Source organism: Dendrobium catenatum, unplaced genomic scaffold (genome assembly GCF_001605985.2).
Source record: "Dendrobium catenatum unplaced genomic scaffold, ASM160598v2 fragScaff_scaffold_898, whole genome shotgun sequence".
Taxonomy (NCBI): domain Eukaryota; kingdom Viridiplantae; phylum Streptophyta; class Magnoliopsida; order Asparagales; family Orchidaceae; genus Dendrobium; species Dendrobium catenatum.
In genome coordinates, this window is record NW_021319360.1 from 95610 (window position 1) to 114146 (window position 18537).

The 18537-nt window shown below is 34.3% G+C and overlaps 2 protein-coding genes across 3 annotated transcripts; one reads left to right on the forward strand and one right to left on the reverse strand.

Moving 5' to 3' along the window:
• Positions 1–3281: 3281 nt before the first annotated feature.
• LOC110110487 (probable E3 ubiquitin-protein ligase RHC2A) lies at positions 3282–7689 on the reverse strand. Of its 2 annotated transcripts, none has more exons than XM_028697196.1 (2): positions 6830–7684; positions 3282–3582 (listed from the first exon to the last, which is right to left on the reverse strand). In XM_028697196.1, exon 1 carries the CDS (start codon positions 7659–7661, stop codon positions 6837–6839), a length of 825 nt encoding a protein of 274 aa, XP_028553029.1. In that variant the 5' UTR covers positions 7662–7684; the 3' UTR covers positions 3282–3582; positions 6830–6836. The 2 variants fall into 2 exon arrangements, with proteins under 2 accessions (XP_028553029.1, XP_028553030.1); XM_028697197.1 differs by lacking the exon at positions 3282–3582 and adding an exon at positions 6404–6714 and having other exon boundaries at positions 6830–7689.
• Positions 7690–14518: 6829 nt separating this feature from the next.
• Positions 14519–16214, forward strand: LOC110110507 (activator of 90 kDa heat shock protein ATPase homolog). Its single transcript, XM_028697198.1, has 3 exons — positions 14519–15625; positions 15709–15788; positions 15910–16214. Exons 1-3 carry the CDS (start codon positions 14522–14524, stop codon positions 15998–16000), a joined length of 1275 nt encoding a protein of 424 aa, XP_028553031.1. The 5' UTR covers positions 14519–14521; the 3' UTR covers positions 16001–16214.
• Positions 16215–18537: the final 2323 nt, after the last annotated feature.

An 18537-nucleotide genomic window follows, 5' to 3' on the forward strand; every position in this document is an offset into this window, starting at 1 on the left:
CTAAATTAGCTTTTAGTACTTAATTAAAAAAAAAAAAAAAACTGATTTGAAAAGCAGTAAAAAAGCTATCCCAAATAAAATCCAGTGATCTCCATAAATGTAAGGGAGAAGCTTAAGTCTAACAAAAGGGGCTCTATTTGATAACACACTATCACCTGAACCACCAAACTACTCACTATGCTGGACGTTGAAATAAGTTCTTAAACATTAGATCTAAACTTTTTATATAGACTTTGTATTTGCAATATTTTTCTAAATACATTCATTAAGAAATGAAATTACATGTCCATAAGACATTTTTAAAATATTTAAAATATGTCAAAATTAAATGGGCATTCTTATAAGCCCAGACGAAAAGACTCTCACTGCCATGCTTATCATGCATCATTCACCTGGCACAAAAAGCTCTTCCCTGAGTGTCAAAAGAGTTGGATTAATTGTTCTGTGTGAATGCCGGACGTCTTTCGGAGACCAATCAGAATGCGCCATATCACCCCTACGCTCGGTACCGCATCTCGGTACTGCTCGGTACCGTGGCTCGGTACCACTGATGTGACGTATTCTAGCTTATTTCTAAATTGCGTTCTACATCCGATCTCAGCACAAAATAATTTCTCCAAAAGTTGATGATGGCTTATAGTCAGCATAAAGAAAATTAGTAACATAACATAGACACATTTGAAGGTTTTGGTGGCAATCAAGGCAAAACATTCATCATAATGTGAATACAATCAGCTCAAATCATATCTTAATAGAAGCAAGTAGTTGAGAATAGGAGAAATCTGCTTTCACTTGAGACACAGAAATTTGAGCATTCATGATTCAAATAATATGTAGATTGTACAAGAAGCCAGAGAAATTAGACAACCGGAAAAATAAGAAGGCAAAAAATTGTAAGTGATTCCATATTATGACTTACATAAAGTTTTGATGATATTGTTGATATTATGAGTTATGACTTGTGCATACAATGCATAGACTCAAGAGAAAGTTAATTACTTGTAACATAATAGTACTTATGTTTCATTTGGGATAATTTTTTATTACTTTATGAAGCAGCTTTTTAGTAAAAATTTTCAAATTCAAAAAAATTTTGTACTAAGAAATTACTTTTTTTTAACAGGATATCCATCCACCTGCTGCCACCACCAAAAAGGCGCTTGACTGCGTGACTAATCCTTGGCTGACCTAGAATAGGAACGCACTCCAAAACCTTCTGGCCCGCACTTGATTATGTCCACTTAAGAGGCGTTTCCGCTCGAGAGAAATCGAGCACGGGTTGGAGGGTTCCCAACCGTATTCGCCCATCAACCAAGCTAACAATGATGGGCAAAAAACTACTTCATATCATAAAACAATAAGAAAATTATCCCAAACAAAACTTAATAAGTCCCTTCTCAAGGCATGAAAAGAGAGAAAAAAAAAAGAAAATAAAGTTTAATTTTGAACTGTATACTTGCTGGCTTTATCATTATTAAAGATGATATTTTTTTGGGGTAAAATTATTATAGATGATATTCAAATCGCCTCATAATAATCACTACAAAAAAAGTCATTATTTAAAATCATTATTACATCAATTAAAATGACTGATATATAATAACACCAAAATCACTGTAACTATCGCTATTTTTAAAATTTCACTTTATTTCATTCTCTCCCTAACCAAAAAAGATTTGCGGGTGAAGCAAAGCAACCCCACACGGGGACTTTTTGATCCCTAAAGAACTAACAAATGATGAAGGAAATCGTTTACCCTATTTTCTTGTAAATATTATTAGTCCTTATCTGAAGCAACCACATTACCCTCGCTCGTACTAATTCAGCAACAACCATATATTTGAGACGTTTTAACTGAAGCTAATTATAAACATCAATGAGCTAAAATTCAAATAGTATATTTGAGTTTGAATTTTTGTAAGAAACCTTCCTACATTACAATGTCCTCTCATTCACCGTTGATATTGTACCCTATTTATCTATATTTTCTGTTCTAATCTATTTTAAATTAATAATTTTTTATAATATAATTTTATTCTAAAAAAAAAAAAAACCCAACTAAAGTGGTCCGTAAACGATCTTTTTAGACTAAGGCTTCATTTAGGGAACTTTTATTTGGTCCGGTCACCTGACGTAGCTCTAGTTCGAACGCAAGTAAAATAGTACCACGTGTTCTCACTATTTACCGCGCGGCCCGACAACCCCGACCCGAAATAGAGACGGGATTGCAATGTTCGCGTGTTGCTTGGTATTGCTCTGTATTTGCTCGATATTGATTGATTTTGCTCTGCAATAACGAGAAATATCATTCTGTGAAGACCAATACCAAGCAATACCGAGTAATATCAAGGTATTGCTCGGTATTGGTCTTCATAGAGCGATATTTTTCATTATTGTCAAGCAATACCTAGCAATACCGATTAATACCTAACAATACCGAGCAATACATGAACATAGTAATCCCGGGTTAAGTCGTCGGGCTGCGCGGTATTGAGTAAGACCACGTGGCAACATGTTATTGACGTCCGAACATAGAGCTACGTCAGGTCACCTGACCTAATAATTGTTCTCATTTATGACGGCTTTTTTACTACTTAAAATAACTTTTTAATACAAAAATTTTATACTAAAAATCTGTTTTAAAAAGCAATAAAAAAATCATTCCAAACAAAGCCCAAGTGATGGCTTTCTTACTGATTCTTAAAGAAGTTTTTTAGTACAAAAAATTTTAATTTTTGTACTAGAAAATAGCAATAAGAAAGCTATCCCAAACGAAGCTTAAGAGTCCATTTGGAATGGATGTAATTTTTATAAAATTGGTTATAAACATGTTGTAGATAAAGCAACTATTTTGAAAGTTAATATATATAATTTTCAAGTATAAATATCTATCGAAAATAGTGTGAAAAAATAAAGGACAAACAAATCTATGATTGTAACCCAAAAAAATAACATAGTAATAAAGCTATCTCAAATGAAGTCAAAATATACAACATACATAATATATTATATTTATAGTATAAAATATTATTTTATTCAATATCATTTAAATAATTAAAAAATAAATTTTACACGTGTAGGCTATAACTGTCCTCCCTCTATACACAACTAAAGCAAAATTAATAGAGATCATAGCCATTTAATATATTTGGTATCATCATACATTGCTCTCCTTTTATATATAAAACCAACTAATTGGTGCTGCTTCATTACCTCTTCATAAATGTATTTTATTGTCTCCAGTGGCATTCTATCTCATGCAAAGCATATCATTTTGTTAGTAGAAAAATGACAGCATAAAATATTTGAGAAGTAAGAGTTCTGAACAGAATCAGCAAGACAATGTATTCTTATTGACAGACTCTTAAGAAATGAACGAGATCAGGTAAATTTAAGCTTTATTCAACTTGAGAGAGGCTTATAATTTTAAATAGGGAGGGAAGTAGCAGTGTTATTTTGAATGGCAATTGGCTTGTGCAGTAGATAAAACAATAATGCACAAACTTAGGCGGTATAGCAATGTAGCAGCAGACCAAAATCCAAATGAATCAAGGGAGCAAGTCTTCATTGTTTCATTGTCCTCTGCAAGGCAACATTTGCTATGCATCAATCACTAGGCAGAAAAGGAAGAAGATGCAAATTGCACAAAGAAAATATCTGAATAAGAACCATGATAAATAAACAGATTACTTGGTATCTAGGTTTTATGCGCACATATCATAAATAAGTTAATAAGCAAGAGCGGTTCTCCTCAGGAGTTCAGAAAAGAATCATATAAATATAAGTGAATGACAAAGCTGGGTGGAGAAATTTTTCTGTACGGAGTTCGGATGGAGAGAAGAGTTCGGATTTGTTATGTATTTATAAATACTCGGCAAACAAATACGCAGCAAATACTCAGTTATGAGTATTGCTGAGTATTTACTAAGCATTTGCTGATTTGTTTTGTATGTATTGAGTATTTGATGAGTATTTACAAATATACAGAAAATACTTAGTAAATACGTAACAATCTGGATGGTTCTTCATGTCCGGACTCTGCACAAAATAATTTCTCAGTTGGTGTGTATCTATCCAATCTTGCTCTATTCATGATTACGGAAAAAATAACCAAAGACTGATGAAAACCAACATGGGCACACGACAAATCACTATGATCAAAGGAGACTATTTAAATCATATCAGTGGTAATGCTTTATTGATTCTTCATAAATGTGTTTCAAGTCTTGCATCTCCCCGTGCAATTCTAGAGTGGCTTTTTGCCTCACGAAAAACAAATTATTTTGGAGGTGGAATAATAAGAATATTGATATTTATAAGTAAGCTTCTAGCAGAATCAGTAAGACAATCATCATCATCTTAAGTCATATCGTAGAAACTCTCACGAAAAACTCAAGACATGTAAGCACAACCGGGCTCTTTCATCAACTTTAGGCTTCATTTGTGACGGCTTTCTTACTGCTTCTTAAAACAACTTTTTAGTACAAAAATTAATTTTTTTTTACTAAAAAGCTGCTTTAAAAAGCAGGAAGAAAGTCATCCCAAACGAAGCCTTAGTCTTATCCTAACTAGGGGTTGGCTTCATAATTCCTCATTCTTCAGTGGTTTCTACTAAAGGTTGCATGAGGTTCAAAACTATTCCATGCAATTTTTTTAACATTAATTCAATCCATATTACCTTTGGTTTACACCCTTGCTTCCTATTTCACACTAATTTTGCAAAAACGTCTATATGGTGCATTTTTCCTATCCTTCTTAGCATGCTCAAATATGTCGAGTTTATTCTATACTATTTTACTTAAATAGATTGCTCTAATATCACCCCTTTAATATAATTATTCTTCAATCTATATTTCTTATTTTTGTTAGAACCATTTTAACATCCTCAATTCTAACAATCCCAACTTGGCTATTACTAATTTTTCTATAATCTAACATTTAGACCATACAACATAACTCTCATAACTATGATTTTATTAATAATCTTTAAGTCTCCGTTATATTTTTCTAATCAAATAATGCTCCTGAAATTTGTTTTCATTTTAACCACACGTATTTAACTCTAGAATCTGTATCCTCATTATCCTATATATTAGATCTAACCTAATTAAATTTATCTCACTAAAAAGTATCACCTTATTAACAATATTGATTAATAACTGTCAATAACTTTTTGGCTAAAATTACATAAATATATTCAATCTTTGCTCCACTAGTCATAGTCATTTTGTCTTCCAAACATTTTCTAAATCATTCGAATTTTCCAGTTATTTCATCAGATTTCTCAACCAAAAAATTATAATATTTATTAAAAATATTTGTTGCATTATCATGTTCATTATATTCTTCCAAAAATGATTTCTTCCTTAATCATATCATTTAATAATTTCACAAAATAACATTTGCATCTAAATTTAAAGTCTTTATTTTTAACTAACATATTAGTATTATCTTTACTTCAACTATATCTAACTTGATCAAAGGTTTTAAATATCTTACTCTTATCTTAGTTCTTTTATTTAACCCCATTTCCCATTAGAGCATAGATTATTCTATAGATCAAAAGCTATAGCCTTTAGGCCCTTTACTTTAATCTTCAAACTCCTAACAAGACCTGTTACCTTTCCTATATTTATTATTTCTCAATATTAATATATTATGCCATTGTTTTAAAAGCATATTTCTTTCCCTTAATAATTATCTACTATCAAGTATTTCTACCAATGTGAGATCTAATTTTAGAATATAACAAAACTTTTGTGAAAAACATCTTAATGGAGCCAGCAATTTTATCAAATATTAAGTTTGGCTTAACTAAAGAATTCTAAAGCTGCTCATAGCAACCTATCTTGAAAAATTAATAACTCATCATCTTTCAAGCATTACCATCTTATGCCTGGGGAGATTTTTTATCTTTTTTTTTTAATACTTTTACGATAAATATTCATAACTTCTACTTTATGTTTAATAGTCAAATTTCTTCTAGAAATCCTCTTATAATCTCTAGAAGAAATAATTTGCTTTTTCTTATAGGTAAAAAGAAATATATTTGTGATTGGATGACTCCATTTTTGAATAATTAAGTGCTCTTTTCAATTCTTAAAATTTGTATTCATTATTAGAAAATTATATCTATTACTATAAATTCAAGTATAGCTTCTCCCATTATGATTCCATCTCCTGCAAATTCCATTCAATTAAGTTCCAATCAGTGAATATAATTAATAGAGATTGAGAAGTGCCATAACAGATTTTTGGGAAACTAACCACATTCCTCAACTCTAAATAAGCCAACGAGTAAACAATATAAAAGATAAATTTAGGAACTAAAAATGGAAACTAATTTTTATGCAGTGCTTATCATCAGAAAAGTATCCAAAATCATAAGCAAAAAACAATAAAAGAATAAAAAATTAAGTACATGAGGGTACACTCATATTAATTATAACTTTGCAGGCCATACATACAACTTAATAATGCATGCTCCTCTTCAAAATGAAAGCTGGCACAGTAAAACTAGATGGACACTAATACAATAACCATCGATAAAATTAAAAATATGAATGGATAAAAGTTTTTTGCGAATCACTCATATGGAAAACAGAACTCTTGCCGGGAACATGTGACAACATTTTCTCCATCCAACAGTTGTGGATTACAGAGGGAAACAAAGCCAACACTTAGCAAACAAAGCAGTCTTTGCTCTAACAAATCCTAAATACCATTAAAACAAATTTCCAGTTTACCTGTATGTTAACACTAACCTATAAACAAACATACTGATCACAACAAAAATTTCAATCTAATCATACCACATCAAGAGCCATACCTCCAATTCAAGCGAACAAATCATCCCAAACATCCGACATTATCACATCAGTTAACTCATCTTCCTGTTCAAAAGCCCACCCCCTGCCCACGGGCCATTCTGAAGTAACCGTCTCCCCGCTATTCGCCGGGTCCATCGATCCCGTCTCCTCTAGACCCATCTGCGTTGGCGAGACCTCGATCTGGCGGAACGAGGCATCTACATCGACATCATCGGGTTCCAACACGCGGATGCGGAACCGCTGTGCGCGGGGGCGGCGGGAGCATGGAATCGCGGAGCGGCAAAGAGGGCAAGAATTACGGAGCGAAAGCCAGGGCACGATGCAGTCGGAGTGGTAGTGATGGGAACAAGGGAGGCGACGAGCTAAGGATCCTCGAGGGAGGTCGTCCTTGCAGATGGCGCAAACGGCGGCCGTTTCGGCGATCTCTACGCTGGGGATGGCGGCGATGGAGTCATCGGGGGCGGAATCGGGGGTAGGGTTTGGGGACGGGAGATCCGGAGAGTGTTGGGAGGGAAAGAAGGGAGAGAGAGAGAAAGGAGAGATGGAGTCGAGAGGGAGGAGGGAGTCGAAGCGGCGACAATGAGGACAAGGGAGAGGGGAAGGGGAGGGGAGGAGGGAAACGCTCATATCGCATTCGTGGCACCAGAAGGTGAGGGGGTGGAGGCGGGAGGAGGCGGAGGTGGAGCAGGGGGGATGAGGGGAGGGGGCTGAGGAGGACATTGAGAAGAAGCGAGCGGAAGCCTCCTTCCGTCCTTCGCGGCTCTGCGTAGGTTGGACTGAGGATTCAGAGTGGAGCAGCCATCGCGTGGTGAAAATGGATTTCTTTTTCATTAGTTATTAGTGGGTTCGCTGATGGCGTACGGCTGTCGGTTTTATTTTATTATTTTATTTTTTTCATATTATAAAGGAAGCATCAAGGATGCCGTTCATGGATAAAACCGTCTTCCTTGCGCTCGAGGATGCCCTAGCTCCTCCTAATCCCTCGGGCTCCTCTTCCACTTTTTTTTGCTCTATTGGAGGAATTTTTATTTGATCCGGTGTCCTGACGTAGCTCTATGTTCAGTAAAATGGTGTCACGTACTCTTACTCTTTACCGTGTGGCCCGACGACTCGACCCGGACCGGACCCGGGATTGCTATGTATTGGCTGATTTGCGCAGATATTGCTAGGTATTGCTCGATATTCCTCGGCAATAACGAGAATTATCATTCTATGAAGACAAATACCTAGAAATACCGAGCAATACCCCGATTTTGCTAGGTATTACCTGGTATTAGTCTTGACAGAGAAGTATTTCTCATTATTGTCAAGCAATACCTAGCAATACGCGAACATAACAATACCGTGTTCCGATCCGGGTCGTTTCGTCGGGCCGCGCGGTAAAGAGTAAGAGCACGTGGCGACATGTTATTGGTCTCCGGATGTAAAGCTACGTCCGATGTCAGGATCTAATAATTGTTCCTATTGGAGGGGAAATTATAGGTGCAAAGTTGTTCTCAAATTTAATTCCTTCTATATGATTGAACTCTTTTACAATTAATCTTGTCTTATTTCTAGCAATTGATTTAGAATCATTTAATATATTTTTAAAAGCCCATTTAGTTCTAATTACTCTTTGATTAGATTGTACGGGCATTAATTTTTGCATATCATTACAAAAAAATTAATTCATTTCTTTTTGCACAATTTAAAATTTATCTACCAAAGCATATTGAACTCTACTATTATAAGGGACATAGTGTGATTACAAAGTGCATTTTTAGTTATGACACCATCATAAGGATCTTCAATTATTTGGAATGACTATGAAAACTACCATTATCTATGTCATGCTTATATTTCCTCTTTAATAGATCTAATTTTTTAAGGTTGGATAACACATCATCCTCTAGTTCTACTACTTCAAGCCAACTATAAATATTAGATTCATCAAAAGTGGAATGTGTAGATTCCTTAACTATTAGAGATCTTTCATTAAAAACCTTATACAACTTTTTGAATATCCTAGAAATACAGTCTCATATGATTTGGCTTCAAACTTGCATGGGCTTATTTTTCCATTATTCTATGCAAAACACTAAAAATAAAATATATATAATAGGTTAGGGGTCCTACCCTTAAAGCAATTCCTATTGACTTTTGTTTAGTTATGAATGAAGCAATAGCTCTCCACAAATAATAACAAAATATTGGAGGATTGAGGTAGAAGAAAAATGAAAATAAAATGGGTGCATAATGTGATGCTCCATAATCTAATTTGGAAGAATTATTCAAATTTTAAGATAAAATTCATATAAATCTTTTTGACATAAAAAATTATAAAAAATATCAATAAAATAGCCTCTCTTTTTTTTGATAAAATCTGTTTATAAAATGAACACCTGACGGTCCCAAAATCTCCACTTTTATCATCAACTATCAATTTCTTTAAGGGTTTGCACAAGTGTTAAATAATTATGAAAAAAATTAATGTAATTAAATCACTACAATATCTATTTTATGGTGAAGATGGTTTATAATTTGGGCTTATAATAACTCCAAAAAAAATTATTTGACTGGATTAAAATATAAGCTATTATAATATACCAATCTTAAAAAAAATATCATCTTTGACATTTTCCCTAAATGATTTGGGCACAAAATCAATATAAACCAAATTTGCACTATTAAAACTCAAATCAAAACTTCTTAAGAAATCATACAGTAATGCATTTCATTCTATCATATGTCATTTAATTATTTATGATATGTTATGTCATGCAAATCATTTAAAATAAACTTATTACCAACAGAACTCTCAGGTTTTTATTGGTCCTCCAAATACTACAAGTTGTACACTCATGGCATTATTAGAGTAGGTGTTATCAGTGTGTGTTGTCAGTGTTGTTAATCCATGTGCAACAAACTCCCTCTAACCACCACTAACGATTTTATCATTTGCTTTGTTGGTTTATCTTTTACTATATGATCATGATTATACAGTTCTCTGTCCTTCAATTTTTTTGGTCTATTCTGGTCCATAATATGTTTTAGTTCCTCTCTTTGGACAATCTACTGCTTCTCATCCATGTTGTTAGAATAAAAAATATTATCATGTAAATAAGTAACACTATCATGTGTGTCATCCTCTACAATGAACACATTCACTATAGTTATAACTGCTTACAAATGCTATCGATCCATATTCCCTCAAATAACTATATATGCTTGTCTTATCACTAACACTTTCTCTATCTCTGCTTGATTCATCCATGGTCCTTCTCTTGTTAACATCATTTATGGATATCTAATCAAGCCTAGATGTCAGTACTGCTAAATCAATCTAGCTTGCTCCATCAACTCATTAAAAAAAAAAAAAAAAGAATTCGTAGAGGAACTAATGGATATATCAAATCCCTATTCAATCATTGCAAAAAATTTATAGCACTTTTCTTCAACAGTAGGAATCAAATGGGGAGCATATTTAACAAGTGCAATAAACTCAGCTTCATACTGTATCACAGTCTTTCATCCCTGATCCAATTTAATGAAACTTTCCTACATTTGTCATCAGGCTGATGGAGGTATGAACTACATCCTGAACATTGTAGTGAATTCATCTCACATAATCTCAATATTAATCTTTTCATGGAATTTCTCTTTATGTTATCCAATTAACTATCTCTCAACCTCTCCTTCAAAGAGAAACATAACCAATGGTACCTTCCTATTCTTTGGACACTACATATTGTCGATGATCTTTTTTATCCTCAGAAACCAATCTTCTGCAACCTGGGAACCCAGTCCTACAGCTCCTTTGAACAGTGGGGGCTTTAGCTTATCAAATACATGCAAATGTTTTTCCCCTTTTCTTCCTTAGTCCCTGATGGTTTGCTCTGAGTATCAACCATTAGTTACGTTATCACATTAAACAGCTCCATAATAATGTCTGATTGTATTGGAGCCACACTGTGTAGCTCATTTAGTGTATCTTACTCTAGTATATCCATTTTAGTTGGTGAACAACTGAACAATTCACCCATGCAATCAATTATGGATGCAAAATAATGCAACTTAGTTTACCCAATCTACCCAACTTATAATTAATTTTTTATAACTCTAATAATAATTCAATTCTTCAAATAACTATGCTTTGATACCAATTATAATGCCCCATAATCTAATTTGGAAGATTATTCAGTTTTCAATATAAAATTAATATAAATTCTTTGAGACTCCAAAAATTATAGAGAAATATCAATAAAATAACATAATTTATTTAAAAATTTTTTGGTGAAATTGATTTTCAAAAAGTACACTTGATAGTCCCAAAACTCTCGCTTGTACCGACAACTGTCAATTTTTTAACTATTAGCACCAGTGCTAAAAAAAAACTATGAAAAAATTAATATAATTAAATTACTACAATATCTATGTTATGGCAAAGATGATTTGTCATTTGGATTTATAATGACTCATTAAAAAAATTATTTAAATGGGTTAAAATATGCGTTATTACACATAGGGTCTTAAAAGATTTATCACTTAGTGTTTCCAAATCAAAAGCATGAAGTGCTCTCTTTCAAACCACTGTTCTCCTCAAAATTTTTAGTCTCCAATAAATTTTAGAATTTTTAGAGAGGTATACATAAATAGTGCTCATAAGTAAAATCCTAAGGCAGGCTTAACCAGAAAATGCAAACAAATCAAATATTATGATCCTATAATTATAAATATGATTAAGTTAAATACCAAAATATCATGAAAAGTAAAATTGGTTTAATTATCCAAGATTGTTGGCATCATACTCTGTAGTTAGCTATGCCAAATTTGCATGTATTAACCACTTAGTTTTCATTGCTTACTTAAATTAATTAAAAAAAAATCATACAATATGATATGCATCGTATAATATGATTACTTTAAAATTTAAATTAATCTAATTAAAAATTAATCTTATGATAGTTATTTATTTGAAATTAACACTGATCATACAATATGATTATGATTGAACAATATGATTTAATATATATTGGCCTATATATTTTTATTATTTTAAGATAAGATTTTAGAATTATTTTCTTCACTAACTTTAGAGTGTGCGAGCTAGTAGGTTCACAATTTTTTTTTTGCATGAAACGGCACTATAAAAAGATAAAATAGGTATAATTTATGGCTCGACTCCTATGCGTTTAAGTTTGGATCACCCTTAACTAAACTTGATACTTTGATATTAATTACTTTATTTTTTTCCTCGGGGTAGGGTTTGATAAAACCCTTGCTTGAGTCATCTTGGTTCCATGTTATGTGAATTTTGTCTTTTTGTACACTTGCACTTATTAGTTCTAATTCTTACAACTAATGTATTAGTTTAGAACAATTACATTAATGATTAAACCAAATTATATTAGTAGTTATCAAAACATGTGATATGAGTTAAGGCTCATGGGGGACAATAAGGCCACTTTGATTAAAAATTTATATTCTCCTCTCCCTCTCTCTCTCTCTCTCTCTCTCTCTCTCTCTCTCTCTCTCTCTCTCTCTCTCTCTCTCTCTCTCTCTCTCTCTCTCTCTCGCGCGCGCGCACGCGCGAAAACAAGTCGACTTCTATGGAACAAGCCAAGAACTTAACTAAGATTGAAGAAGCTCAAGAATTTAAATTTCTTAGAGAAAAATTAAACTCAAGACATTTTTTGCCCATAGGGATACATATTCTAGCCATTTAAGGAAGGAATTGCATTGGAATAATAACCCCCTATATATATTGGAACTCCTTCCATTAATAACCAACCCCCACCTTTCTCTTTTCCTTCTTTTTATTTAAAATGAGGGTAGTTCAACAATCACATAATACTTATATATATTGGCTATTATATAATGAAATTATTCTATTTTTTATTTTTCATGTTACTTTGGCAAAACTCTTTCTTTTTGTCAGGTACTTGGTGGTCTAAGTTTTATCACTTTAATGAGATTGATATTTATCTTTATGATCTTTAATTTTATTTGTTATTCTGCTTAACCTCTACTCTAAGCTTTCCTCACATCTTCTTCCACAACCTAATAACCTCTAAAGGCAAGCCATCCACCATTAAATCCACAAAACCACTCCAAACTACTCTTGTAGTCTCTAGACAAAACCTAGTCATGTTCCGCACACCTGAATAAAGTCTTAAACTCCATTAAACTTCTATAACTATTTCAAATCATATATTCACATCCTTAACTAACCTAATTTTAGGTATTCTTTAAAAACTTCAAACTCATTCCTTAAAGATATATTCAATATTAGTCCTAACTAGCCCAATTTGAGCTAGTCATAATATTCCATCTTCCCTAACTTTAATGAATTTACATTCCTATTGAAAACTCATATCATATCCTCATACATTAAAGTACATATCCATAAGATTTTTAGCCATCAATCCCATCAAGAGGCCTCACATAGCCATCACTAAGTTACATGTAGATCTTAGCCATAATATATGAAAGCTAAGGCTTCATTTGGGATAACTTTCTTAATGCTTCTTAAAGAGAGCTGCTTTAAGAAGCAATAAGAAAGCCATCCCAAACGAAGCCTAAGTTTAAGCATATGAAAATTGAGTGGTGGGGATAGAGGATATAAATAAAAAAATCATGAAAAAGAACATACAATTATATAAATAAAATCACATTCTCCATCCATTATAAAAGGAATAATACAAACTTATTTCATGGAATAGTCACCAAAGTTCTAATTTAGGAGAGCCACCAAGTTCTACCTTCTATGCAAACATGTATGTAATTTCAAGATCAAACTATTTTCTAATATAATGATTAAGGGTGTAATTGAGTCAAGCTGATTTATGAGCTGATTCAAGCTTAACTCGATAAATAACTCATAAGCTAAGTTCGTTGAGATGTTCAATTTGACTATATGCATGTAAGATTTGGAGATTATTTCTCCATTAATTAATATCTTGAAATTTTCAATTACGTCTCATGTGCTTGATTTAACTCTTTTGGAGTTGAATCATATCACGTTTTGCAAGGGATGTCAATATTTGTCAATATTTGACACGACCAAAAAACTCGGCCTAAACCTAACCTAAAATTTTTAGGTTTGGATCGACCCATGGGTTTCATGTTTTAAACTGTTTCTAATTTTGGGTCGGGTTCAGGTTAGCTCGAAAACTTGAAAGCAACCCAAAAAATTGACCCTGGTCCCCATCCTGCACCACACCGCGAAAGCCCCCGCAACTCGATCGCGTTAGTGCTCATAGTCTCGCATACGCCGCTCGCACTTGCGCTCGCACCTCGCGCACATTCGCAAGTTAATGGGTTGGGTTGGGTCAATTTGGGTTAGGGTGGGTTGGATCAGGTCTGAATTTTTGACCTGCTTGTCTAATTCGGTCAAGTTTGTGTCAAAGCAATTGAAGGCAAATCAATTTAGGATTGGACTCAAACCCAATCTGAAAACTTACTTTGCATGACACCCATACTTTTCATGTTGATAGATTTATCTTATTGAAACATTATGACTAAAAGTTTTGAGAAATTGAAATTATAATGGCTCTAAATTTAATTTTAAAAAGTTTTAATTCAAATACTTATAATAATGTTATTCAGAAATATAATTTGAAGAGTGAATTAAAATGATTAGAAAGAGTTTTTTATTTTAATTAATAAGATTGTTAAACATTTTCCCCACAATTTTCTAATATCTTCATGTCATGTACAGAACCTCCATTCTTTGTCAGAAATTTCCAGTTCAAAGAGTCCAGAAAGTCCACGCATTTTTATCATGGGATCTTGCCCGCGGATCCATCCGCATAGTCCATCTCCTTCGTTCTTCATTTACTCCAACATCTCGCCGTCATCTCTCACTACATCTCGAGACCCTAGTGGCCATGGCGAAGTATGGCCAGGGCGACAAGAGATGGATCGTGACCGAACGATCGGACGGCAGGAATGTCCATAACTGGCACTGGGTGGAACGCGATTGCCTCGAGTGGTCTCGCACATTTCTCTCATCTGTCCTCTCCGACCTCACCATCCTTGAAGGCGATGGTGGCATTTTCATTCGCACCAAAACTCTCGACAAACTCGAAGGTGAGGCCTATGTTAATGTCAGGAAGGGAAAGGCCATCCCCGGCTATGAGCTCTCCATCTCTCTCTCTTTCGAGGCAGAGACCCGAAGTGACTCCGATAGCAGAGAAGGTGGCGCCGCGCAGCTTTTACGCATTACGGGATCCGTCGAGGTCCCTTACCTCGCTGATGAGAACGCTGGTGAGGACCCCGAGCTCAAAATCGTTATTCGTGATGGCGATGGCGACGGCCCGATCGGCCGCATGATCAAGGAAGCCTTTATTGCCAAGGGAAAGCCGGTGATTCTTGACAAAATTCGGTCCTACGTGCAGGCTATGTCGAAGGGTGGCCCGGCCAAGAACGAGCTAGAGCTTAGAAAAGCTCCTTTAGCCTCCGAGAAGCCACAATTGGCTACTGCAGTGGCAGGAAATCCTGCAACAGGTGCCCCAGCAAGTCAGCTAGCTGCGGGAAACGCTGGAAAGAAGGAGAATAGTGAAAAAGAGGGGTTCAAGACTATCACGATGACTGAGAGGTTTAGATGCAGGGCGAGGGATGTTTACGAGATGCTTATGGATGAGAACAGGTGGAAAGGGTTTACGCATAGTAACGCAAGGATTAACAAGGAAATTGGGGGTCAGTTTAGCCTTATTGATGGCTCAATCACTGGGGTAAACGAAGAGTTGCAGGAAGGGAAACTAATTGTGCAGAAATGGAGATTCAGTAGCTGGGCTGATGGGATCCATTCCACGGTGATGAGATGGCTTTTAATTTGAATAATAATGTGGCTTATTGTCAATTAGTATTGAAACGTCGGCCATTTTGGTAAATGCAGGTTAGGCTTGATTTTGATGAACCAGAGCCTGGTGTCGCCGTTGTAAAACTGACTCAGAATGGTGTTCCTGAACAGGATAGGTTACCTTTATTTCCTTATCTTTACTCATCTGATTTGATTCCTATCTGCAGTAGATGTGTAAGCGTCCAATTGAAATCATTAAAATCTGAAACATTATCTCATTATGTTTTTTACCTTCAGGTTTGGATATTCTACAGTTGACACTACTGAGAGGGGGTGGAGAGAGCTGATCTTTCACCAGATAAGAGCACTCTTTGGCTTTGGAATTTAAGTTATCGTCAAATAATTATTCTCTTTTTTTATTTCAATTTTTTTTTAGTGTAGATTTTATGATAATAACGCGATTACGTATGGAAATGAAATGTACGTGGCTTGTTGAGTTTCAGCTTCGTGGTGCTTGTTGGTGTGGCAAATGTCTCCATGTAACTTTTATGAACCGGAGGATAAAACAAAAATCAAAAGTGAAAGTTTGTTTGAATTTGTTACTATTTTTTTTCTTATTCTTTTGGATTCAATTTTTTTTTTCTTGGAAAGATACCAATATTTTACTAGTGATATGTCATATAAATTCTATTTTCTTTTGGATCCAATGCTTTTCTTGGAAAGATACCAAAATTTTACTAGTGATATGTCATATAAATTTTATTTCGATATAATTTTCATATGTCAAAGTATCTAAGTAATTAAGCCATAATATACGTGTCAATAGTATAAAATATTTGCACCATAATGCATTGTGTGGTGTGGTGTACAATTTGAGCCATTTTTCATGGTACAGTGCATAGGCTCAAAATAGCATGTGCTGTTTGTGCTATTCATGGGTAATAGTGCATGGCGCACAACACCCATATCTTGCGCGAATTTAAATTTGATAATTAGAGTTATAAACGAAAACTTAAATTATTTATTATTTAACTTTTTATTTTTGTTAGGGTCCATATACAACTTATTTTACTTTGTCCCGCTAAGCTAGGGTACCTCATCCCGCTCAGCTAGGAGATTGCACTCAATGTATTAGTTTCATCCCTTCAGCATCATCTTGGCCACATAACGTAGTCGCATGCCTTGTCTTACCTGCACAGCAGGGTGCGTGACTTGTCTTCACCCTTCAACTTGAATTTCACTGCTTATTTTAGCACACCTTGTCTTCAACAGGACACAAACAACCTTCAAGTATTCATAATTCAACTAACAAGCTTGAGATGGCCTCAACAAAGGCATTCTTTCTCGCCTTTGACACCAATTTTGTTATTTATGACTTCTATTTTGTTGTTAAATTTTTTAGTGTATACATTTTAGTATTAGTTGTGCTGCGTCCTAGAATATTCACGGTGGTAGAGATATGTAAAGTTTGGCGTCCTAGTTTTGTACGAAGGTCTAGCACATAAACAGATAAAATATTAGGGTGCAATACTCATAGGAGACAACAAGATTTTTACGTGAAAAACTTTGAAAAGGGAAAAAACTATGAGGCTTGACCTAGTTTGAATGAATCCATTAGTATTGATGGTTGATTACAAATAATATCCCTCATTAGAGGAGGGTGCTGACTCAATGTAGCATATACACATTGCATAGAGAGCATAACTTGGCAGCAGTTCTGAAGAGAATGTTGTCATATTTATTTTGTCAATATGATTGTAGTCAGCGGACATCGGTGTTCGTGAAGGAACAAAGTCGGCAAACGATGGTGGTCGGAAGGACCGTAGTTGGCAGGTGATAGTGGCTAGAAAGATCGTAGTCGGCAAACAACAGTGGTCAGAAGGACTGTAGTTGAACGACGTCAACTCATCCCTTAACTCAATGTCAGGGAGAAGACAATATGCTAAAGAGATTTCCAAACTTCAAAAGATTGGTCCCCTTGATGTAGATTAAATAACAGAGAATGTTCCATCAATGTCTAGCGATGGTTGGAGATTTAATATTAATTAGTTGTTAAGTAGATATCTAGAAATGTTTGATTGCTGGTAAAAAGATCCAACAACAATCAATGAATAGCTGGAAGTCCAACGACGGTTGGTGGTTGAGAAGAGATTTGGCTAGTGATGCAAGCTTGAGAAATCAAGAGAGACCCGTTGTTTTTTATCTCCCCCTCATGAAGAATGAAGGGTTTATTTATAATTTTTTGGGAGTGACATGGCTAGCAAATATGAAGAAGATCAAGGGCATGTTGGGAGTGTTTTAATGGACAACCAATATCAACTCCCTCAGTCATGGATCGTTTATTGAGCATTTGAGTGTCTTAATGATGTCAAAATTTGACGATCTTGGGCTCGTTGGATTCATCTTCTCGAGCCGCTTGATTTGACTATAAGCATGTCACATTTTGATATCATTTGGTCATCTAATTAATGTTTTGAAACTTTCAAATAGGCTCCAGGCCCTATATTTGGACCAATTTGGGTTCAGATTGGACCGATTTTAGCGTCGTTGGGTTCGTCTCTTTGAGACATTCAGTTTGACTATAAGTTTGCTGAAATCGGAGTTTGGATGGTCATAGATTTCATTTTGGAAGTTTCTATGTCATATTTGCATCAAGATTCATTCTCGATCAAGATAATTTTTTGATGACATATCAAGTTGCCTCTATCATTATTAAGTATTTGAAAAATTGTTGGATTTAGTTCAAACTCCAAAGAAAGACTATGAATGGAAATACATAATCTTAGTAAAAGAATGTGATAGCAATTGTGTGATGTATTTTTTTTGTGTCAAAATAATAGTTTATTTTTCAATTTAATAGTCTTTTATAATTAATTATATTATTTTTGTGGCAAATTAATATTTTTTAGTATTTCGTGGCTTGTC

Coding starts and splice junctions, on each gene's coding strand:
- LOC110110487 (XM_028697196.1), bottom strand. CDS start 7,661: ATGAAAAAGAAATCCATTTTCACCACGCGATGGCTGCTCCACTCTGAA.
- LOC110110507 (XM_028697198.1), top strand. CDS start 14,522: ATGTACAGAACCTCCATTCTTTGTCAGAAATTTCCAGTTCAAAGAGTC. Junction 15,626..15,708: donor CTGATGGGATCCATTCCACG/GTGATGAGATGG, acceptor TGGTAAATGCAG/GTTAGGCTTGATTTTGATGA. Junction 15,789..15,909: donor GGTGTTCCTGAACAGGATAG/GTTACCTTTATT, acceptor TTTTACCTTCAG/GTTTGGATATTCTACAGTTG.